Source organism: Gekko japonicus, unplaced genomic scaffold (assembly GCF_001447785.1).
Source record: "Gekko japonicus isolate JY-2015 unplaced genomic scaffold, Gekko_japonicus_V1.1 scaffold19, whole genome shotgun sequence".
NCBI classification, from domain to species: domain Eukaryota; kingdom Metazoa; phylum Chordata; class Lepidosauria; order Squamata; family Gekkonidae; genus Gekko; species Gekko japonicus.
The window spans coordinates 1,376,916-1,401,291 of NW_015164664.1; the positions used below are offsets into that span (position 1 = coordinate 1,376,916).

Consider the following 24,376-nt stretch of genomic DNA (forward strand, 5'->3'; position numbering starts at 1 on the left):
TCTCTTAAATGGGTCACTAACAACTATTCCATTTGCAGGGCTATAAAACCAGATCAAATCAAGCAGGAGCCTTAAAAAAGGTTTTGGCACCGTGAGTCACCCTCCTATTGAAAGCTTCAAAGGACCGGGCTATCGCACAATAATTGCAGCCATCATCTGAAAAAAAAGGAGGTCCTCAGAATTCACCCTTCTGCTTCTGCCATCGCTTCCCTGGTTAGGATTGTGGCTGTGTTGCAGGGCCCTCTAGTGGCTAAAACAGCAGGCAAAGCTAACAGCCTTTTCCTTACAAGGAACACCGTTGATCAAGCAATTTCATCCACAAGGAACTCCACAGAACCTGCGCCAACTCTAGAGAAGTCTATAGGGGCAAAACTAAAATAAGAGTCTTGTGGCACCTTAAAGGCAGCTTTCATGGGCTAGAATCTACTTCATCAGATGCATGTGAAAGATTTTCACAAGATAATGCATTAAACATACAAACTTTTTTCCCTTCATGACCTCACCTAGAAGCATCTCCCTAGCTGCACCCAGAGGGTGAAGATTCTCTTGTTTTGTATTCACTGTCACTACAAATGCAGATACATGGACTGTGACAACAGAGCTTCCACACAGGAGTTTTCTGTGCTCTTTTTTCGTAAGCCACCATCTTCCCTGTCTTTTTTCCCATTGTGCTTCCAAAGGGCCTTTTAAGGGCTTAAGGAAAATCAGTAATTGCTATGTTATAGCACTATGGCAATTATACGGGGTGTGTGTGCAGGGGGGGTGAATGAGAGTCACAAGGGGTTGATGGAAGGAAAAAAATGGTGCTAATGGGAGGTACGACCTTTGGAAACGTTCACGTTGCTATCCAGAACATGCGACAACATGCATGAACTGTGTTTTATCAAAGGGAATGGTGAAAAGCAGGTTTGGGAAAGCATACTGTGGACAAGGAAGAGACAGCTCAAACACAATTAGACCACAACATCACGAGGATGCTCCAACGAAAAAAGGCACTTCAGTGTGGAAGCCAAAGCAGAGAAACACTCATATGGAAGGTAATGGGGATCCACTACGTGCACCTGGCAAAACAGGCTCGGGCCCCTAAAAGGCTAAGTGGGAATAAAATTGCATTAGCCTTTAGGATGCCAAAAGTTTACTTGGGATGCCAACTGTTTATTTTTGTGCCAACTCTGTCTCCTGTAGAGCACCAGCAAAGGTGCTGCTGGTGTTTGGGATTAAGCTCCAAGGTACAAGTGGGGGACCATCCTCTCTGGGGGAGAAAGGCCAGTGGTCGGCTGCAACCCAAGCCTCGTGCCCATCATGCCTTAGAGATCTCAGACGTGGCTCTCCTACCGTTCCCCGCAGCTAAAAGAGGCTGCAAACCGTTGCTCCGGTGGAAAATCACCACACAGGACTCCAGAAGCTTATCGTCATTAGCACCATTTAATGTGAGTGACTCTGCCCCTTTCCCCTCCCTCCCTACAACGGCACCCACGCCCAAGGCGTGAGCTGCTAGAGGTGGTGCCAAAACAGAACAGTTGACTGGCGAGAGACACCTTCAGAAACGCTACTGGAAAAGGCCTTGCTGTGGAAACGCTGGACAGCAACCATTGATTTCTTTAGTGTGTAGGAAGCACAAAATTACACCCGGCAATACATGCATTTAATAACATAGCAACATACAGAGCTGGCGCTTGGACTCTCCCTGTGCAGAGGAAAAGCTGGCCTAGGCAAGAAGAGGAAGCCTGCCCTGGCAGGGCAAGACAGGTGTACGAGTGGGGAGGAAGCCTGGGTCCGATCCCTTCATATACGAGGAGGAGGTGAAACCCATCTCCTCTTGGCAGCCCCCAAAAGAGAGAAGCGGGTGATCTAAAGTATGCACACCTCCAAGTTCCCGAACTGCTTTTACCCCCACCTGAGGAAGAACCCTGTTGCATGAAAATTTACACACTCTACCAACTACTTGAACTTGGTCAACCACACAGAAGCACTGCCTTACCTAGTTTGTATTCTGGCTTGGGGGAAGAGACTCAATGGCTGCACGAATGGTGGTGGAGCGGTACAGCCATGGCTACGGCTTACAGGGGGCCTGTGGCCCTTTCCCACAAGAGCTCCATCTCAGCCGATGATGGCCAGGGCTTCTGGTGGAGGAAGTGGTGCAGCAGAGGTCAGAGGAAGCCTCAGCTCACGCCCGGCTGCACCAGATGACAAACTCAAACCCCACTATGTAAAGGAGGGAGATAAAAAGCGGGCACACCCTAATCTAGAGTCTGAGCAGACCAGTGGGGAAGCCACACAGCCTCATGCCTAAATCCAGGAGACTGCTTTTGGGTGGCAGCAAGAGGACGAAAGCTGGGCTCTGGGTTAGGGGGACAGCAGCTTCTGGCCAGATCCACGGGGCTGGGAAATGGGGCAGTCTGCCCCATCCGCTGAGAGCTTTGGCGCTTGTTTCCAGGCATGTAAGCAGCAGAGAGTATAGCTGTGAGTGAGCCAGGGAACAGCAGCAACTGCAGATGCCAAGAGAAACCTGCAGTGCCGCACAGGGGCCAAAAGCCAGGGTTGGGTGTCTAAGTGCTGTTCAAAATGTGACATTAAAGTTTTCTTAAAGGTCAGGTCAGGTCGAAGGAAGAGAAGTTCAATCTTCCCTGTGGGATTGTGAACATCTGGAATAGTCTTCTGTGCAAAACATATAAACAACTTGGGGTGGAGGAAAACCCAGATTAGAAAGTCAAAGGACAGTGACAAGAGCCCTGAATAAGAGAGGTGGGGTGGATAAAGCAAACAACCAGGGCTGCCTGCCTGTGTTTGGAGCAAAGGCAGGCCTGGAAAGGGAGTCTTCAGTTGCAAAGGGGATTCTGGAATGGCTGCTGCTAGAAAACAAACCATCGTGCTGTGCCCCCTCAACTGTGCTCAGCCGCACACAGATCAGACTCTAACCATTAGGGAAACATCCCCCTCCAGTAGGGCAGGGGATGGAAGGTATTCCAGACCTGCCTACTGCCCCTGCCTTGCCCTGGGCTGAAGAGTGCTGCCATCTCTGCAGTCTCTGGGTTGTTCAGAACTGCAGTTGTGCAAAGGAGGTCCTGGATGGCTGTTTTTATTCAAACTCACTTTCTACCTTTGAGCCAAATGCAGCCAAGTTTGTCTAGACAGTTTTGACGCTTGTCTACGCAAAGTTAACAAAAGATCTCTAGACAGACGTGTTGAAAGGCTTGGCTGAGGACACACCTTTATGGCTCCCCCCTCCACAGGGCAAAGAGCAGCTCCAGGGAAGAATAAGATTTGCATTTGGAAAACAGTTAGGGAGGGTTAACCCCCCATGCTATTTGCATCTAATCTAGCTGAAGCCCAGCTGCTGTGCAGACAAACAAATGGTGGGTCGGGAGAAGAAGAGGAATGTCTCACTAGGGTAAGTGTAGGAGTCCTTTAACGGGAGGATTTGAAAACACAATTTCCTTTGCTGCAAACCAGAAAGCCCTAACTTGCAGGCCTTTCCAAGTGTTAAGTGCTATTTTTCCACCAAGGGGTCTCTGTTGTATACAACAAAGCCACCTCCTCAACAGCACAGGTTCTACTGAGAAAGCAACCCCGAGGTTAAAAAGTGTGGGTAGCTCCTGACTGTGCCAGCTGAGGGGAACGGCCTCCCCTTTCTGATTGCCGGCAGGAGAATTTGCAGCCAGAGAGCAGGCTGAGGGCAGCAGAGCACCCAAGGGGCTAGAGTGAGGAGCCTGGCCTCCCAACATTGTTTCAAAGACAATGGAAAGGAAGAGGATGTTGGGGTGGAATTTCTGTGGCAGGAGACCAGCACATTCCTTCGGCCACAGGAAGGGGGGGGGGGACGACAAGTCCTATTAACTCCTCAGACCCCAGAGTGAACCCAGAACGTCCTCTGCAAAGAGGCTTCCATGTTGGGAAAGATCAATTCCTCCAGAAACATGGGGAAAGGGAGGCTGGATCCCTTTCCATCCTCAGCACCTCCGTGAAACATGGCGGCTGAGTTTGCCGTGAGAACTAACAGTGGACAGTGAAAGGGGCCAACAAATGTGGATTGTACCCAAAGGTACATTAAGGCACAAGGAGGCTAATGCAGACACAATACTGTACCTGGCTGCCTCCTGCATGGAGACACCCAACAGTTCCAAGAGCCCCTGACCAAAGGTCACTGTGCTCCAAGACCCCTAACCTCAAACCCAGAAGGAGCTTTCTGGGATCCAGCCACACGTTCTTGGCAAGGGAGAGGAGGGCACAGACCCACAGTTGGCACAGCAGCAAATACTGCTCCCCAGCACAGCTTTATCAGCATGGTAAGGAAGTGGCTTGGCTTCTGGGGCCAGGATTACCCCAGACTCTAGCTCACGGGATCTGCAAAGCACAAGAGCCTTTCTCCGTGTTACATGGCGACTGGGGGCTCCATCTCCCCTTTGCATTCACAGGCAGTAAGAGGGACATGTGCAGCCTTCACAGGATGGATTGACTGACGTACAGACAGTCTTTAAACTTCACCCCTAGATGGAAATATGGGAAATGAGTAACCGGCTGAGAAGGCCCGGAGTGCTACCCTTGCTTCAGACTCTGATGGGAAAAGTTGGCTCAGCCAGGAACAGGAGCTGGAAAGGCTTTTTCCCCTTCCTGGACTTAGGAGAGCTGCTTTGGATCAAGGCACTATGAAAGGCCCCGCTGGCTAAATGGAAAAGAAGCTCATGGGTTCTGCACCGGGTTTAAATCCCACAGAGCTTCTACCTGAACAGACCTGTTCCCCCAGGTTAGGACAAAACCCTTCTAGGCCAAGGGATTAGGGTCCCGGTTGCTGCTGGCAGTATAAGCTTGGGATGAAGGCTGGAAGGACTAACTGCTGGCACCTGAAAGGAACGGCCTCTGTGCCCACAGCAGACAGGTCCTGTCACTATCCCTGCCACCTAACACGATTCCACTCTTGATTCTTTTCCTTTTTTAAAGAAACCGGTTAGGTAGGAAAATAAATATGATTGGAACAAGAGAAACAGAATGCTCCAAGTGTTGTCTGGCACGTGAGATGAGGAGAGGGGTCCCACAGCCATTGCTCACAGGCTGCCTTCGTCCTCTGCTTGGCAATGCAGCAGATACCACTGGAGCAGAAGGCTGCTGGTTCTCCTGGCGCAGCTTGCCCCCTACAGAAGACTGGGAAGGAGGCGGAGGAAGCTTGAACTGTCTCATGATCGCCATTCCAGTGTGGCTCCAGGAATCCCACCATCCTGTTCCTGAGCTGCTGCAAGAATCCATCCCAGCCACACAGCCTGCGTCCTGGCGAAGAGCACTTTGGTGAGCCCTTCCTTCCCCCCAGCCATGGAAGAAGGCGATGCAGTTATCTGGCATGGCAGAGTCTTTGGCAAAGATGATTATCCTGAGAGCGAGAAGGCAGCAGATGGCAAACGGTCCATGACAGGCAGGGCAGCTGGCACCTCTCCAAGGGGGACTTCTTTGGCACGTGGGAGGCCCAGGCTGTTCCTCCCGATAAACCCCCTCCTGGTGGCCACCAAGCAGGGCTCCGCTAACAGTCCCGGGGCACCCGGCGCAAGCTCTCTCGCAGGCAGCGGAGCTGTTCCTCGCCTAGCTTGATCTTGTCGTCCAGCTGCCGCTGCTGGATAGCGAGTCCTGACTTCATGCGCACAAAATGCTGGTAGTCCTGCAGCTGCTCGCTGGGCAGGCAGCGCGACACGCTGGCAAAGAACACACGCTCCCGCTGAGCAACATGCTCCTGCAGCTCCTTGGCATCCTCCAGCTGGGTTGTCAGCTGCCGCTTCTTCTCCAGTAGAGCCAGCTTGTAAGGAGGGGAAGAGAGACAGGAGAGGACAGGTAAGTGCCGGTATGGAGCAGGACTTTTGTTGGCAGCCGAAGTGCAAGAATTTCCCCCTCCCTCGCAGTAGTCAGAGGCAAAAGTAAGGGGCTGTCTGAGAAGCCAACAGAGAACAGGATTCTAGGCAGGCTAGCCTGCTCCCCCCCCAACCACGGCATCAGGCATTTCAGCTCACCCTTTCCCTGCTACACACTGGCAGATGGTTCCTCAACTCCTCTCCCCCTGTGCTGTTGGGTAACCCAAGTTCGGCATCAAAACAGCAGAATCCTGAAGCCCTCCATGCATAATCCCAAAGATTATAAGTACATTTGCATAAATATTTGTTCTGATTTGGCTCAGAAGCACAGGAGGTCGGGATAAAGAGACCGTAGGAAAAAGAGACCAGTCTGCTAACAGGATGCTCTTCCGTACAAGGGGACCAGCTGGCAGGTGTGTCTTCCTCTTGGCTTTACAAGCTCCCACTGGAACAGTGCCAAGTCCCATAACTGCACCCTCCCTACCCACTGCATACCTTTTCCTCCTCTGGGGCATCAGAGTCCAGGCTGCCAAGGGCATTCTCCACCCTGGCCAGTCGCCCTGACAGCGAGAGGAGCAGGTTGACCACTTTGTCCAGGTCTCCGATGAAGAGGCGGAACTTCTCAAATTCGTGGGGCTTGCAGACCACCTTGACGTGACTCTCCACTTCTTTGCCCAGGACTATGTTGGCATTAATGTCATCCTGCAAGCCCCGCTGGGCCTCCTGCAGCACCGCCAGCTTCCGGCTGATGCTCTCGATCAGCTGCACCTGGGAAAGCAAGAGATCACAGCCAAGGTGCCATTAGAAGGAAGCTGTGGCAGCATATCAAGGGGTGAAAATTGTTTTGAACTTGGTTTAGCCTTTGGCTACCGACCAAGGTACCACGAGAGCTGAAGTTCTGTAATTGCTTGGGGTCTCTGTCAAAGAGCTCTCAATACCCTCTCTCCAAGGGACATGTCCCAAGTTTTTCTGGGGACTGCAGGACACGACAATCAAGTGTTTTCAAAATAATCTGAATGTGCAGTGCAGGCTGGCCCTCAGTATCTCACCTGCTCTAGCACTATTTAATCAGATAAATTTGTGTTGGTGAAAAACTGAAGGAACAAAGCAAGCTTTGGATATACACAAGGCTCTCCTTCAGGCTGAGATCGAACATCAGATCCAGCTTGGAGGCTGGAGAAGACTCTGTAGATAGTAATATTGTAAATCTGAAATGTGGGAGGTGAAGTTTTAGGCAGGGGATGTTAACTTAAGTTTGACTCTTGGTGAATACCTTTGGGGGCCTTAAAATCTGCTCTACTCTCTTCCCACCTAAAAAGCTTAACTTTTATGATGCACATTTTGTTGTAACACCAACCAGCATCTTCTGGTTTCCCTCGCTCTCACTCTCTCATGCACACAGTGAACACAGCAAGTGCCTTGGTCTTTAGAGCTAGACAGTCCCCTTAGAGACCCCCTCCCCAAGTGGGACAGATGTGGGCATTTCACACTCAGCCAGAAGCTGCAAAAAAGGTGCCAGGAAGCAAAAGTACATTAGCAACGCAAATGGCAGAAAAAGGGACCCAAGAGGCTTAAATCCACCAGGCTAACTCCAGCAAGATTTAATGAAAGGTTTTCATGCACCAGGGAAGCCAGCATCCCTCTCCCCCCAACCCAGGCAAATGTTCTTCTGCTTGGCTCGGCAGGGCCCACACAAAAAGGCTGGGAGTACAGAGGGAAGCTGCAGGAAACAGGCTCGGAAGTCAACGTCCCAAGAGTGCCCAGCTTTCGAGCAGTGTTCAAACACAGCACGTTACTAGCCCTCATGGCTGCAACAAGACAGGCTTCAAAATGTGGGGGGCAAAGCTTGGATACATCCCAGGAGTCTGGGGAGAAAGGGAGGAAAGCAGAACTTCCAGAGCTCTGCGTGCATTTTGCTTCCCTCTCTGACTAGCAGGAGTGGAGCAAACTGGTGTGAATGAGCCTGTTGTGGCATGAAGTGCTAGAGTTGGAGCTGCAGGCCAGCAAAACTAGGGGCTGCTTTCTCCGCTGGACTCTCGTGGCGGCATCTCCCTCCAGACTCCCTGGGGCTACAGGAGCTAATGATCTCTGACACTCTCTGGACAAGGTACAAAGCACAAAAAACTGCTGGCTGAAATCTCTAAAGGTGAACAAAAATGTATAAAAATAATTATTTTAATACCAAGTTCAATAACACAATAACTAGATAAAGCCAAGGTGTTCTTACAAGAAAAAATAGTGCAGAGAAATAAAGCCCCGAAAGTTTCAATGTGTCTCACTCCTGTTGTATTGTAATTCCGTAGTCCAACTTGAGATACATTCATCATGGAGTGGACTCATACAGTTCCTTGAAGATCCATATAATCTTGAAATCCATAAACCATATGGATTTTCAAGGAACTATATGACTATGGAATTACAATACAACAGGAGTGAGACACACTGAACATCTTGGCTTTATCTAGCTGTATGGTTACTGTGTTATTGAACTTGCTATTAAAATCATTATTTTTATATATATTTTTTGTTCACCTTTAGTGATTTCAGTCAGCGGTTTTTCTGTGCTTTGTACCTTTTCATGTACGCTGGTTTCCCCTCTTTTTTTTTGTTTTACTCTCCGGACAAGAGCAAGGCCTCTCACCTTCTTCCGGGCCAGATCGTGGTCTGGCTCCTCCTCCTCCTCCGCACTGGCTCCCGGCAGCTCCTTCATCTTGTTCAGCAGCTCGGCCTTTCCTGATGACAGGTTGTAATAGGCTGAACAGGAGGTGCCCCCTGAGGTTGGGGATGCGGGCTGAGCCGGATGCCTGCACCAACAGAGAGCGTTATGGAACCTCAACCCCACATGAGCACAAGGGGCCACATGACCCAAGCCCAGGCGGGAGGGAGCTGTGAGTGGCAAAAGGCTGAACAAAGCCCTGGGTTTATGGGACACCATAAGGGGAACTCTAGGCCCATGGTTTTAGCTATGAGGGAAGACTGATGTCAGCCCCATGAGGCACAAAGCAGCTCCACAGGTAGGTCTCGGCTTCCTACTTCCCCAGCAACCCCCGTTCCTTCCGTTCCCAACAAATCGGGTGCTTCCATCTCCAAATCTCGGCTTGCCGAACTGTTCCTACCTCTCGGGGAGTCCCTTGCCAGCCGCCTGTGGTTGCCAGTCCTGCCCCTTCCACATGTCGCACTCGCTGGGGGAGAAGAGGTCACTCATCACCTCGGCCGCTGTCACCAGTCCCGAGGCCGGATTTAGCACACCAGCCAGGGAGCGGTCCCTGCCTGCCACGTCCCTCATCAGCTCCTCCGAGTTGAGGCGGAAGGGTGGTGCTGGGCTTGCCGTGCCTGGATGGCAGCTCTCTTCTCCAGCACCCTCTTGCGCAGACTCGGACTCTCTGGCGCCTGTGTGGAGACATGGTGTAAGTCAGCAGAAAGGACATCAAGGACCTGGCATGCCCAAGACCAAACGGGACTCACTCAGACTGGCGGGGCTGGCCTGCGGCAGTTCTGGGCCTCTGCTAGACACTGCGTTCTGCTCCTTATTCCACAAGGGCTCAGGTTTTTCTTCCTCTGCCAGGGAACTTGCCGGCCTTTAACACAAAACCAGCCAGGCACCGGTTAGAAACAGACCGACGACATGGCATCTTCACAAGTAGGGGTATTGCCGGCTCCCCTCTCCCAGTTTTTAGGTTTCAATCAGAAACTTTTGATATGGCCACAGTATAGTTCAGGCTGAACCTCCTTGAAGAGGGGCACAGTCTTCCCGTTTCAAGATACAGGATAACAACATATGAGAAGATACCTGGCACTGATTTCCCCAACTCTGCCCAGCTAGACATTCCTGCCACCCTTCCCCCTTGCCCTTCCCTGGAGCTCGAGCGACAGGGCGCAAAGTCCTCGGCACTTGCCTGGAGGAGTCACTCTCGCCGCTCAGGTCTGGGGTCGGCCACTCTGGAGTCCCACGTGGCGAGCCACGGCAGTAGCAGTGTGGGTCGCCGTGCTCCCTGGGCAAGGCAGATCCCCGAGGCCTGGGCTGGGGCTCCTGGGCCGCATCACCCCAGAGTTGCTCCAGGGGGAGGCTCTGAGACCGCTGCCTGGCCACGTCTGTGCTGATCTGGCTGGAGGCGCGAGGGTCTTCCGGGACTGCTGACAGGCCGGCCTCAGTGGGAAGCAGCTGGTGGTGGGAGGCACGGCGTGGGTGGTACTTCTCCCACTTTGGGGGTGGGGGGCGTGGAGGGGGCGGGCCCTTCTTTCTGGCCGTGAAAGGCAACTCCTCCAGCTTGGCCAGCGGGGCCTCTTGCCTCTGTCTTCTGGAAGCGCCGCCTGGCTCTCCCCACAGATGGCTTTCTCCTCACAGGCCTGGCTCTCCACAGCTTGGCCTGGCCTTTCACGGTCCCAAGAGAGGCTGTGAGTGGACAAAGCCCGACAGAAAGGAGCCCACTCTGGCTCAACGTTTTCCGAGCAGGGCCAGAAGTGGCCGACCCGCACAAAGCCCATCTTCTGTTGCGCCAGCTCGCTGGAAGAAAGGTCAGGACACAGTTTACAGAGCAGCCACACGCACCGGGACTCTCCAGTTAAGGCAGCACCTGGCGCTGCGCAAGGCACGCAGCAAAGGACTCCCACTCACCCCTCTCCTGAAGTTTGGCTGCGGCGACTGGACTCCTCAATTAGCTCAATTCACTTTGGCAAAGATCCCCCCCTACCCAAGTCGAAAGCCAGCTCCGCGAAGGATGCCCGCTCATTAGTTCCAGCCGGGAGCTAAGCGCGACTCTGGCTCGCCCTGCAATGTGGCTGCTGTCTCTCCAAGAAGAATGAACGGCTGTAGGAGACCTCTGGTCACGAGTCCGGCTGAGCAAAACAACTCAACTACAAAGGGGCAGTTGTCAACCCGCAGCAGCAACATCACAATAACGTCTGGCAAGAGTGACGAGGAAAAAAAAATCTTCTGAATGTCTGCTGTGTGGGGGTGGGGAAGGGAGGGGGAGCACCTTTGCTCCTCTCCCTGCGCAGGCTTCAACCGGCTCCTACAAGGACAGGCTCACGGGCAGATGATCTTCTGCCTATGGGGATCTCCTGCATGTACTAACAAAGTCTGGCTCTACTGATCCGCCCCCCCCTTCAACCCCCCCCCTTCAGTTATGCTCCCTCATGGTTTGGTATAGCCATGGGAAATGCCTTCTGCGTCAAGAGGAGGCTGTATAGATAGCTCTCCCTCTGCCCAGCGCAGACACACCAGATTGCCGTTTTGCATTCCTGGCTGTGCTCACTCCATTCACCCATTATGTTCCCAGCCCAGCAGGAGGAGTTTGTGGGTGGCTCTCGGCATCCCAAGAACGGTCCCCATTGGCCTCAGCTGGTGCAAACACCCGGGGCTGAAGCACCAGGAGCCACAAAGAAGCAGTATTTATCCGTAAACTGAACTGCATCCCGACCCTCCCAGGAGCTCAGCTATGGCAAACACAAAGCTCAACGGGGGTGGGAAGGAACGCTTTCACTATCCCCTGGCCTGCAAGAATCCCTTCCGTGGACTGCTCCTGCCCGAAGCCTCATGCAGGCCACGTGGCCATTGGTACAGAGGCCAATGCTGGAAAGCACTCTGTGGTGTTGGGTGCGGATTCAGCAGGCAGGAGCACCCCACCCGTACCCTGCCAACATCTGTGGCAGGCAAGGGGATTCCCTGCCGCCCCAAGGCCCAGTGTTTCTTGCCCTGCCCCTTACCTCATCGACTGGCTGTTCTTTCTGTTCATTGCCGGAGGCTCCCAATCATCCACGGGAAATTCCTGGAAAGAAGGACCCAAAGGTGAAGGGGATGCAACAGGGCACAGTTCTTCCTGCAGGCTGCCTTTCAGCCTGGGTGATGGCGATGGTGCCGGGCAGCCCAGGAGGGGCAGCCCTGCCCTTCCTCACTGGAAGGGGCCCAGCTTTGCTCCTGGCCTGCTTGATTCTCCACATCTAAGGGAACTGGGGCTCGTGTGGCCACAAGTGAGCTGGGAGGTGTGGGGCGAAGGTGACACCCACCCCTTTGCAAAGGAAGGGAATCTCACAGACAAGGGGAAGCCCTGAGCTAGCTGTGCTGTGCTTGCAGACAGAGGGAGAGCTGCTGGATGTGCAAATACCCCTGCCCCAACTCTGGGGCTCACCTTCCCACACAAAAGGGTCCGGCCATTCCATGTCTAAAACCAAAGCAAAACCAGACGCTCCAGGAAGCTTGCAAGCCACACGTGATGATTAAAACCCACCTGTCTCCTTGGGGAATGTTCTGTCCTTGGCCATAAACAGATCCCGTCCTCCGTTAGAGTTCTCTGCTTCCCTTACATCAGGTTAGCCCAATAGCCCCACCCACTCTGGCCAGCTGCGGCCTCCCCCAGCCCTGCTATAAACTGAGCCAAGCGACCTCGTACATGCAAACCGTCGCCACGGCATCCTGAGCGACGCCCCTCTTACCGGCGGGTAGGTCTTCCTGGCTTGCCAGGGACCCCCTTCCTCCAAGAGCTTGTGCTGAGCTGGGCAACAGCAGTCAGTGCAGCGGGCCCAGGGGCGAGGGTGGCAGTGGTGGGTACAGTGGCTGGATGGCACCGGCATGTTCCTCTGAAGCAAGGTGGGGCACCTTTCCCCACAGCAGTAGGCACAGGCCTCTCGGGTCGCACAAGCACAGGGAAGGGACCGCCAGCATTCACAGTCCCTGTGCCGGGCCAGTGGCTTGTAAAACCCAGACACCTCTGGCCGGAACTCCGGGTAGACGGGAGGCGAGGATGGAGGGCCGTAGGAATGGTCCATGGAGTGCCGGCGCTGGTCCCTGTGCTCAGAACTCACGGGCTGGAAAGCGTTCTGCTCCACCCCTCTGGGACGCAAACCGCCAGGCCTGCCGTGGCGGGAGGCTACGTGGGCAGAGGCTGGCGCCTTACTCGTCTCCTCAAAGAACTTCCGCCTGTCGGCAAAAGGCAGGAGGCCAGATTCCTCCGGAGGCCGCGACGGTGAGCCCAGCTCTGGCCCCTGGGGGCTCGGAGAGTGGGGCTGCAATTTGTGCTCCGGAGACCACCGCCAGCGACCCCTTCCCCCAGACGGCAACGGCAGAGCTGCCATGGTCTTCTCAGGCTCCGGCAAGGGGGCCTCCCACTTGGGCTCTGGAGGCACCCAGCTGGGGCTCTGGGGAGCAACGTCTCCCCGCAGCACACTCAGCTCAGAGCCCCAGCGCTTGGGGCCGGCCGTTCGGTGTGGCCTGCTTTCTGCGTGGAAGGCTGGAGGAACAGGGGCGGGAGCAGTGGGGCTGTCGGGGGGCTCCTCGGTCTCTTGCACCGGCTCCTCTCCACACAGGAGCATGACAGAGCCTTTGGCTTTCTGGAGCTGGGCCTTGCGCCACTGGATCTCGTTGCGCAGGTTGGTGGCGAAACGGTCACTGCGCCGGCGCATCTGGGCTGAGCGGTGCTGAGCCGAGCCTCCCTTCCTTGTGGCGGGCCGGCTCCCATCTCCGTCTTGTCCCCCTTGCACTGTCAAAGCATCCATACTGGGGACAGCCTCGGGGCCAGAAGGCTGCATCGACGGGGATGAGGGCAGCTCCACTGAAGCACTCCTGGGCCTCTCTTGAACTGTGTGGCAGCTCTCGGGGGTCCAAGACCCTTCCCCTGACACTGGGCTAAGATCCGGGTCTTGTGCTTGACCCGGAGGGCTCTGGCGGCCGGGGCCCTGCGTCTGCCATGACTCCTGAGTTCTGGGGCTCTTGCTCTCCACGTGCAGCGGAGAAACAGTCCAATGAGGTCCCTCCGGGCTATGGGCTACCTTCAGAGCCTGCAACTGGGCAGCCAGCAGTTGCTCGGGGGCACTGTGCCGGTGAGCCAGGTGTCCTGACCAACAGTCCTTCCAAGGAAAGGGAGAGAGGTGGCTACGCCCACCCAGATCAGCCTCGCTTTCTTTGCTGTCCATGCGCTGGGCAGGCTCTTCCGGAGGGGCAACTCCACCCTCCTCATTCAAGAGCGACTCCATGCTCTGCGCTCCTCTCTCCATGGGCGGGTGTCCCTCCGCGTGGGAGCTCAGCAGATAGTACTGGTCCGTGGGCAGAGATTCTTTGGTGTGGCTTGCGGAGGCCAACTGCCCGCCGGTCCCTTCAGGGCCTCTGCTGTGCACAGAGAGAGAAATGTCCGAGGTCCACCTGCCTTTCGGGTGCAGAGAATCGGCCTGGGGCGAGGCCCCCTGCGTCTCTGTGCTGGCTGGCGAGGGGTTGCAAGCCCGCAGGCTGTCCTGCCTCACCGGGGGCTGGGGAGGGGCGAAGGCTTTGGCAGAGCCGGGGAAGGGACCTTCCTGAGTGCAGGAGGCTGGCCTTGTGCTGGGGCTGAGCTGGCTAGCCGGGAAAGGCAGGCTCACTGTCCCGGTGGTCTCGCTGCCGTCACTGCCAGTCTGCAGGTAGCGGGGCTCCAGCAGCTGGCCTTGCTGGACGTATTCGGTGGAGCTGTTCTCCTCGGGTCTCAAAGCAGAATCAGAGGCGTTGGAGCTGGCGGAGAAGGAGCTGTAGGCAGAGTCGCGCTTGTTCTGGTACATGGCCTGGTCGATGGGGGAGAGGCTGCCCTCGTAGTAGGTCTGGCCTGGCTGGTCCAGACTCTCCATGCTCCCAAGGGAGCTGCTCTTGTCGGTGCTGCAGTGGCGGGACAGCGGGTTCCACGGCAAAGGTAGGTCGCTGCAAGGGAGGGGAAGAGGAGAGACAGGCTTAAGAACGCTCGGCACAGATGGGCCGGATCCTGTCCCGGCTTCCTCAGGTCACTCTGCAGTCTGGCTTACTACCCCTTTGCCTCCCTTCCTACCCCTTTGCCTCCCTTAAGGTGGTCAGGCGCCAGGAGGCTGCTCAGCAACCCAGCTCATGTTTAACATCCCCATTTAAAATGACCTTTTGGGGAAAGGCCCTGGAGAGCAGCCACCTTTCAGGAGACAGTGAACTCGGATGGCTCAGTGGTCTGGCCTGGTATACGGCAGCATCGTATTGACAAGTTCGGTTGTGCCGCTCCTGCCTCTGCCTCCCCCGTTCACCTCTGGCCAGGCCTTTGCTGCAGTTTCCCCTGTGGCCTGACTGAGAAGATGTTCACATCGACCCCTGTGTTCCCGGGACAACAGGCGGCAGGAAAAGAGCCACAAGCAATGCTGGCATCCAGTAGTGAGGAGGCACTCAACTGCCCAATAAACAGGACGGTTCCAAACGCCACGAGGGAGCAGCTGATTGCTTCCCTGCCCCATGGAGACGAAGCACTTTACTGAACAGCACAGCCTGACACAAACGGCCACAGGGTGGGGATTCTGCTGGGATGACACCCTAGTCTCAGATAAGCAAGTGGGGACAGGCCTTGGGGGAGGGGCTGCTGGACAAATCACTGCTCTCAACTCTGCCATGTGCCGAATTATTACCAAATTCTATTTCTAACCCACCTTTCTACCATCACAGAATTTCAAGGGTGTCTATGAGGATTCCCAGGGACCTTGCGTGGACCTACTTAGCTTCAGCTTGGTGGGTGCATGAGCCCCTAAGGCACTGACAACTACACTAGCTTCACAGGTAGGCTTGGATCCCAAAAAATCCTCCCAGATTTTACAAGCATGTTACTTTAGCATTCAGTTCCAGGGCTCCTATTGGCTGGCCTGCGACAGCATTTCATAACGCAATGCCAGCGGCTATGATACAGGGAGCGAATGACCTCCTCCTGGGATTCCACCCTGAAACAACTTGAGTTGCCCCAGGGGACCGCAGGTGGGTGCTATGTTTACAGGTGGCCTAATGGGTGCTAAAAGTTGGACACAGCTGCATGGGAGGGGCAATGCGGGGTCACTTTGGTCACAGGGAGACCTTCGACTGACAATGAAGAATGAGCAGCCAAAAAGGATAACTACAGTAATTCTGGACGGAAAGCAAAGAGCTTGCGCCATTCACTACAAGGAGATAACTCCAGCTCTACCAAAGGATCCTCCTTCAAGACACTCCTAACTGCAGAATGTCCAGATGTATCCAGACACTCCTGAGTCACACAGCAGCTCCTTAAAGGCTCTGGATGAGGGCCACCAACAACTTCATTAATGAGAGCTACTTCAGAGAAAAGGGGAAAAATCCCAAGCTGCTCCCCTCCTACACCCTGCAGGGTACCAGGTTTTGTTCTGTCCTAGAAACAGAACACGGACTAGGAAAAGCAAAAGAAATGAAGCTAACAGTTAAGCAGCATGGAGAAAAATCCTACCAGATTTAAAGCTTTTTAAAAAACAGAAACCTAGATCTTTTGCCAGTCTTCTAGGGAATGCATGAGCTACTCTGCAGCGGTTGGCTAGCTACTAGGCGCTTGTGAGCTACCTGCTGGAGACCCCTGCCCTGTATCACGCCTCCCTATGGCCCATGGTCCCAACCATTCCCTATAAAGCATCATGTTGTTGTGCCCTGCGGGGGATCTCTGACTGTCCTCCTTTCCAAGGCATCTTCTCCCCCACGCGCCCCTTCTTGAAAGGGCCCCTGCCTCTTTTCAGAATCCAGCCGGGCAGGAGCCAATCCCAAGCACCCTAAGAGCCCTTTCAGGACAGGGAAGTGTGCACTGAGCATGCCCGCCACACCCGCCAGCCATCCAGAATTGGCAGCTCCAGCTCTTTTCACTTGGGCAAGAGATCTGGAATTCATTACCTCCCTTTCTGGCAGCCAGAGCAGCTCCCAAGCCACCTCCCTTCCTGACAGGAGATGAGAGAAAGCTCAGCCCAAAACAAGCGGCTGCCAAGGGGAGCCAGCTCGAGCCCGTGCCCCACACCCAGCTCGCAGAGCAGCGACGGTTTTGCCCGGGGCCAGCCAGAGCTCTGAGAGGGAATGGGGCAGGCCAGCCCCGCCGAAGCTCCCAGGCTAGACCCATCTGTGTCGCGGAGCAGCCTGAAGCCCAGCAGCCCGGTCCACACCCAGCTCTGAGTTCCCAGACAAGGGCAAGGCTGACAGGAACTGCCGAGCGAGAGCGCGGAAGGGTTAGGCAGCCACCCCCCCTCCCAGCAAGCTAGGAAACGCAGCGCTGAAGCTACTCAGCGGCACAGTCTAACCCATGGCCTCTGAGGGTGGAAGAACAACCACAGAGCCCCCCCAGCTCTGGCTTGCTGCAGAATCCAGCAAAAAAAGCAGCTCTCCAAGATAGCCCAGGGGTACAAATCCAGAGAAAGAGAGGCCCAGATGGCCAGCCAGCCACCCTGCCACATCTCTGCACTTAAATGAAAGAAGACACACTGGGAGGGGGGGCTGGTACCAGCCATGAATGACTCTGGCCATCAAGGGAATCGGGGACCAAACAGTCTGGGCTTCTGGGTGCCGATTCATTCTCCTGAACGTACCCACCCTTCTCCAGCCCCCGCTGTTCCTAAGAATACTGCTCCTAAGAGGAGAACGCACAAGCGCAACAGCCCTTCTCCGCTGCCCACTCACCTGGTGTCACATCCCGAGTGCCAGGAGAGGCTGAAGGCATCTGCAGGAAAGTGCATGGCGGCAGTCTCAGTCCGGACCTCGGACAGCTTGGCCAGGTGCCATGAGTGAGGCCTGATGACGGGCACGTTCCTCCTGCCCAGTGGCAAGAATGGAAAGGACATTACTGGAAGGAAGGCACACTAAGACTCACTCACACACACACACACACACACACATAACAGGGAAGACTAATGAGGAGCTAATGGAAGGCAGGGATCTTGGATTTCCCCCCACTAACGGCTGCATACTGGGCTCCCTGGAAGGGACCAGCTCTGTGCCCCGCAACCAGTGCCAGCTCTCTTCAGCGCCTTTTCCCACCCAAACTCTCCTGTTGCCTCATCTCCAGCCCATGGCACCTTGCCCTTACTGCCCTGTGAACTGCAGCCAAAGATGTTCCCTTTCCCCGTAGGACCAAGTCTGGTTGTTCACTGGTGATGTATTTACAGAAAAGCCTCCAGGAGCCTCAGTTCATGCAACGGCATGTTGCACTCAAAGTCCATGAAGCTGTCGCTCTCTTAGTTGCAGACAAAAGCCCAAGGAAATCTCTTCCACATCCCAGAAGCCCAGATAAAAGCCCCCCCCCCCAGCATTTTTTACATTTGTTGTTCTTGTAAGATTCCAGTTGGATATTAAAGTGCCAACTGTGGTGCCAAGAGACATGTTGGGTTGGAGAGCTGTGAGTGAAACAGTCAGGATTTTAATGTTCACTTAAAAGCAACCATAAGGAGAATGGATTGCTAGTCTGCTCACCCAGTGGCAGCACTTGCAGCAACAAGGAGAAATCAGGGAACCCAAGACAGGACCCATCAAGACATGACAGCGATAGGCCCTGAGCAGAACAAGGAAGCAGGGCCTTGGCTCAGCAAGGATGCACCTGCACTGCCACCTGGGACTTACAAGTTGGCTGCTTCCTAAAAGTACAGAGCTGAAGGGGATACCAAAAGGCCATCTAGTCAGTCCAGCAGCCTGCTAGTAAAGGTAAAGGTTCACTTGCTCGAAAGCCAGTCGAGTCCAACTCTCGGATTGCGGAGCTCATCTCCGTTTCAAAGCCGAAGAGCCAGCGGTGTCCGAAGACATTTCCGTGGTCATGTGGCCAGCATGACTAAACATCAAGGCGCACGGAACGCTGTTACCTTCCCACTGAAGTGGTACCTATTTATCTACCTGCAATTTCTTGCTTTCGAACTGCTAGGTTGGCAGGAGCTGGAACTAGAGACGGGATCTCACTCTGTCATGCGGCAACTCGGGTCTCGAACTGCTGAACTACCAACCTTCCACAGCCTGCAGTTCAGCGTCTTAACCACTTGAGCCACTGCAGCTCCTAGCAGCCTTCTACAGCCACACTTATTCACCTACAATCCCACAAGTCCGTCCAATCCAGACCACAATATGTCATCCCACATAAGGGGCTCATGAAAGGACACCTACGGAACTCACGGCAGAGCTGCCGCCTGAACCATGCTCATAGCTTGTGCTATTAGCTACAGTGTTACAGTAGTGACAGGACAACATGGAGTAGGCATTGGCCTATCCTCACCAATGTCACCCAACTACAGAGTGCTGAAAAGACCAAAACCATTCCAGGCACGGAGTCTCCTGTAGCCTGTTTTCAGATCACAGTAGGGTAGACACAACATCCCCTTCACCACCCAATACTCCAGCATCACACAGGTTAATGCTCTCAGCAGAAAAAGAACAGCTTAAAAGAGAACACGGCAGGTCTGTTGAGGAGCCTTGTGGAATCCACCAGCTGAGCAGCACCCAGAGGACCTGCATGTGCCTGCAAAACTCCAGAAGTCCAAACAGCATGAGAAAATCTGTGCCTGCCCTTTTACTAAACAGGACAGAAGGATCCTCATCTCTACAGTCCTGTGATGCTCAATTTTGTTTACAGCCAAATGCATAGGAGAATCCCCCCTCCTTTTCTAAAAGGGAAAGGATGCAATCAGGGTAGGAGGCAGAGGTTTGTGCCCCTGTGGGCTCTACACTCACCTGTCACTGGGAAGTGGAAGAGACCTGCGGGGATTTGCTTAGAGGACAGAAAGCACGCCAGCGCTCCAGCCTACAGACAGCTGGAAGTTGTGGGGAACAGTCAGCTTGGAGGGGCTGGAACCTGCATGATAGGGAGGGGCTCCTTACTAGCCAAGGGTTTCCTGCCCCCCCCCCCACTCCCAGAGCCAGACACCATTCTCATTCCCTCACAGCCAGGAAGTGGTGAGGAAGTGATGTGCAGGGAGATAACACTGCACACAGAGCAGACGGCAGTAATAGCGGAGGCCAGAGACCACCCCCCAGGGGAACTGGGCTTCCTGGCTTTGCAAGCAGCAGCCATCCCGCTGCAAGACCTAAGGCTGAAAGAAACTCCATATTGCCTGCTTGGGAAAGAAAAGGCCCCAGTAGCTCCCAGCGCACGGCACCTGCTAGCCACTCTGTACTTACAGCAGGAGGCAGGCTGCTCTACAGGAGGGGGTACTGCTGGCCCCCAACACTGAGGGGGTCCCTGAAATGGGGAAACTCCCCCCAAAGCTCTGGACGGACAGGGGGAATTCCAGAAGTCCGCCTAGCGGAACAACTGCAGCCGCCTTCTGGCTCGGTCTCAACACTCACCCCACGCAGGAAGCGGCTGGGACAGAGCACAGGAAGGGTGAGATCACTGCCAGCTCTGTGCTGGGAGCCATGGGACTGGGGCTAAAGGAGCCTGGGTGTGCGTGCGTGTCCATGTGTGGGCCGGGGAGGGTTAGGTAGGAGAAGACAGCAAAGCCAGGGAGACCAATGGCATCCAAAGGCCTGGAGCAGAGAACCCTGCAGCTTTCCAGACACGCAACTCTGCCCTGCCTCCAAGGGCCGGCATGAGTGTGTGTGCGCGCATGTCTGATTGCTGTGTATGGCCAGGATCCTCTGGCTCAATGTAGGTGGCCATGCTGAAGGGCAGATTGTGACTTTTAAGTTGTATACAGAAGGGCCAAGAAAGAACTCACAGAAACACACCAACTTCACTACACAATCCTCTATCAGAGAATTGGAAGTAGGATGTTTCCACCTACCCTGGAGCATGCCTTTAAAAAAAACCAAACAGATCTTATCACTCCCACATAGGAAAAATCCAGATGCATCTATGCATTCCTGTAATTATGCTCTCTGTATCTGTGAATTAGTTCAACTTTCTGTTCTCCCGAATAACATTCTGCAAAGTGCAAAAGTCTGCACACTTTCCCACGAACGGCAGCCCATCTCATAAAAAGAAATGTTATTTATATCTCAGATCTGTCCAGTTATTACATGTTGAAGAATCACAGTGTTGGCGCTCCTAAATTATTAAATTACTGTTAACTCCAGTCTACTCCCGAAGGTGTCTGCGTTTGTGTGGACGGAGGGAGGTGTGTGGGGGGGGGGGAGATGTGTTTCCACACTCTCCAACAGGTCTGCAAATCTTAATTCCTGCCACACGAGGGCAGCAGCATTTCAGCCAAAGGGTTCCAGTGTCTGATAAGGGGTTGGAAAAGCTGGCACAGGCAAGGTATGGCGGGGAGCCACGAGGACCATCCTTTTGTTGCGGCAACTCAAGTACTGCCAAGCAAGCACCCCTGCACCTTCAGTGCCCAGCAGGACTGACACAATAGCAGGACGGGACAGGGGAGCAAGAGGGCCTCTCCAAGGGCTAGTTAAAGCCTGGCCTACCAGCTCCTGAGCCAGCTCCCGGCTGCCTGGAGCCTCTCACCTCCGGATGATCATCTTGAGTGTGCGGTAGGAGCCCTTAATGAGGATCAGAGCCTCCTGCCGAGAGCCATACAGGGGGGTCCCGTTGATGTTCACCAGCTCGTCCCCAGGGCGCATCTTCTGCGACAAGGCTGCCTTCCCGCCATCCTCCACCTGAACCGGAAGAAGGCCAAGTGTTACTAGTTTAGATATTTACACCTCACGTTCCTCCCCAAGGGAGACCCCAAGCAGCATACAACAACATCCACATTATCCTAACAACAACCCAGTGAGGTAGGTTAGGCTGAGAGTAAAAGACTGGCCCAAGGTCAACCACTGAGCTTCCACGGCACTGTGGGGATTCCAGCCCATATCCTACCACTGCCCTCTAACCACACCATCCGGCTGGCTTGTGAGAGGAGGCAGGCAGGCAGGCAGGCCAAGCTCCCACCAGGGCCTTACAGCACACCCCCAGGTGCTCCCCAATCGGTCCAGCAAGCGGCTGCCGCCTGCCACAAGGACTGAGGGGGAGAAAATGGAGGAAGACCCTCCAGTTTTCTCTTACAAACGTAGTGGCATTCTTCCCAAGCAGGTCTTGCTTCAAGCAACACGTCCTTCGTAGGCACCCTCTGCAGAAATGAACACCAGCTGGAAACTGCTTAGTTTAGCATTAAAGAGAACAAACAAGTCAACTTCCTCCACCACTGCCACACACAGTTCTCCTGTGCCCTACCGGTAGCAAGCGTGGGAAGGGCTTTAAGGGAGAGGAACCACACAGACAGTGCCACCAGAGGCCATCCCATATCGCAGGGCAGTCTCTTAACCAGGCAATGCCACGGACAAATGCTCCCCTCTCTCTTCTGCGGCTGGGATCTAGCACTTTTATTTATTTAGAAAATCCATACGCCACCTCTCCAGAGAAACTGTTTGTGGCTGGTCACAAAGTAAAGCATGATAAAGTCATTTTTAAAACAGCAGAAAATTCAAATTAATACACTATTAAAATCTCAACCAGAGCACTAAAAACAGCGTAAAACGATCTTCATAAAAACAGTCCTTAGGCTAAAAGAAGACCTTACAGAGGGAGAGGTTTCTGCCTGGGCTTCTCTTTACCTACCTCTCTTTCATATCCTCAACCACTTGCAGCTGTTCCATACAGGAGAGATGGGGCACTGATACAGTCTCTTCCCTTCCCTGAAACAGCTCCCATTAGCAGCCTCTACCCATCCCAACAACTTCCCAGTTTAGGAGCCAAGGAACTCCCCCTCCCACAACCCTTCTTCCAAGGGAAAGTACTCCCCTCTGCTTTGGAGCCTTACACTTTCCTGACCTCACCCTGAGAGAAATTCCCCCTTTTCTCTTGCATCCTCCCCTTGGACCAGGGAACAAGATAAAGGGACAAAGCAGAGAAGGCAGGTCCCTGGGCTGAGCCCTTGGGAAAGCTGGCTGCTCAGCCCAGACGGACAGGATAAAGCACCATCCAAAGAACCAGCAGTGCTAAAGTTGCCGGCTGGCCTCCAGCTACAGTCCACCCTCACTTACTGGCTGCAGAGCGGCGACCCCTGAGGAGACGGTTCTGCCAGCAATGACTCCAGAACCAAGCTGGGGCTGCAGCACCAGGCAAAGCAGAGAGCTGGGCTTGGCCACCCTTCTCCGTCGCAGTCACGTGAAATACCAAGGGGGCTCCCTCAGCTGCTTCCCCCGTGGCCTGGCCAACACAAGGGCCTATTGTGCTGCCAAAATGCCAGTGGGACTGTTCAGAACTCACAAAGGTCTTGCGTTGCTTGTTTGCTGGAGGAGCCCATGCTCAAGCCATGCCCAGGGGCGCAAGCCACAACTATTCTGGCTAACAGAAGAGTGGATGATAGGCAGGAAGGAAAAGGAAATGTTGTTTGACACACACATACCCCGAGCAACTGGAGACCTCACCACTAACTCATGTGCTTTGACAAGTGGTCAGGCATACCCCAAAACACAGGTGACGTTGACAGAAGACTCTATGTCACAACCCTTCTGTGCTTCTAGGTTTAGCTTCCAGATCCTGTCCTGGGGCTTGCAGGGAGAGGTCAATAATCAGAGGCACCTGCTATGTGCCAAGAGAGATGCCACTTCCAACACAGCAGGTCTTTGATACACTGGGCACAAAAAAGGCCAACATCTCTTCGTCTACAGGCAATGTGTTTTTCATGCCAGCATGGAACTATCTCATGTGCCCTTGAAATCTGGGCCTAGCCACAAGTCCCAAAGGACTCAACATCACACACACTCAACTAAGATACCCCCAAGGCTGTGGAATGTGTTGACCAATTAATGTTGCTGAGACTTTCTTAATACATGCATAGTGCAGAGCAGCTTAACACAATGGGAAAGAGCCTTTCTAAGTGAACCAGAAGCCACACAACAGGAGCCATTTTACGAAACAGTTGTTAAGCAGCTGCAATGAATTGCTTCTCAGAGTTAATCCTGGGATGTGTGAAAGTTGAGAAACTTTCTCAAAGCTGTAGAGGTAGGCAAGATTCCAGTCAAGATTCCAGTCTAGGCTGTGACAAGATTTCAAACCTAGATTGGCTCCAATCTCTTCTGGACGGGAGAGCAGAATTTAATGAGCAAAGCAGTTGAGTGACAGGACACAGTAATGTGAGCTTTGTCCAAATGGAAAGGAGGAGAACCCACCCACCTCCCACAGAATGGAACTGCCCACAGATCCCAAACAAAGAACAAATCCTCCTGTACAAAGTTTGGGAATCCCCATGACGGAAAAGGCCTGCCAAGGCAGAGATGGGACAATTAAATTCTGGGAGGGACTGCAATCCAAGTCTTTGACTTGGATGCTGCATGGCTCAGGCAAAAGAAAGCAATGTTCAGGATGCAACACCTCCAGGCTCTTAGCCACAGGTGGCAGCAGGGAGATGTTCAGTCACTGAGCGGTGTCTCAAGATTGCACTACAAGATTCCTTTAAAAAAATGGGATTCTGTCATTCTAAATGTGCATTCCCCACTGCTTGCAGAATCCTTTGCAGTTCATCACAGATGCAGACTTAGTGGATGCTGAGATGCTGCAAAAGGAAGCCACGGAAGGACAGACTCTCCAGCATTTGATCAGTACTATCCCTTGGAAAGAGCTAAAATAAATGATTAACATTACTAAATTCACCCTCCCCCAACAGAAAAACCCCTCTGGTCCTCTTAAGATCACAATCTTAATTGATGACAAACTCAAAAGGACAGGATGAGATACATTTTTTTAACATACGTATATGGAAGACACTCTGCCACTTAGAATTAATTTAAATCCAAAACATCTTGACAGCGGCCAGTTCTAAGGGCTTACCAAACACTAAGAAATACCTAGCATGAAAACCAACAAATGAACTCCAGCAGCCAAGGACTCGTGCCCTCAATTGTAATT

General features: G+C 53.8%; 1 protein-coding gene across 1 annotated transcript in view; it reads right to left on the reverse strand.

Annotated features, from left to right (window-relative positions):
* Positions 1-1,440: 1,440 nt before the first annotated feature.
* Positions 1,441-24,376, reverse strand: part of SHROOM4 (shroom family member 4) — a 33,208-nt gene continuing 10,272 nt past the window's right edge. The window contains exons 2-12 of the mRNA XM_015408935.1: positions 20,990-21,141; positions 17,233-17,364; positions 12,264-14,487; positions 11,538-11,599; positions 10,175-10,335; positions 9,728-10,142; positions 9,297-9,409; positions 8,948-9,221; positions 8,473-8,635; positions 6,327-6,599; positions 1,441-5,779 (exon numbers count right to left, since the gene is read on the reverse strand). Of these exons, the coding sequence (XP_015264421.1) occupies positions 5,510-5,779; positions 6,327-6,599; positions 8,473-8,635; positions 8,948-9,221; positions 9,297-9,409; positions 9,728-10,142; positions 10,175-10,335; positions 11,538-11,599; positions 12,264-14,487; positions 17,233-17,364; positions 20,990-21,141 (4,239 nt within the window). The 3' untranslated portion in view covers positions 1,441-5,509. The remainder of the gene's footprint in view (positions 5,780-6,326; positions 6,600-8,472; positions 8,636-8,947; positions 9,222-9,296; positions 9,410-9,727; positions 10,143-10,174; positions 10,336-11,537; positions 11,600-12,263; positions 14,488-17,232; positions 17,365-20,989; positions 21,142-24,376) is intronic.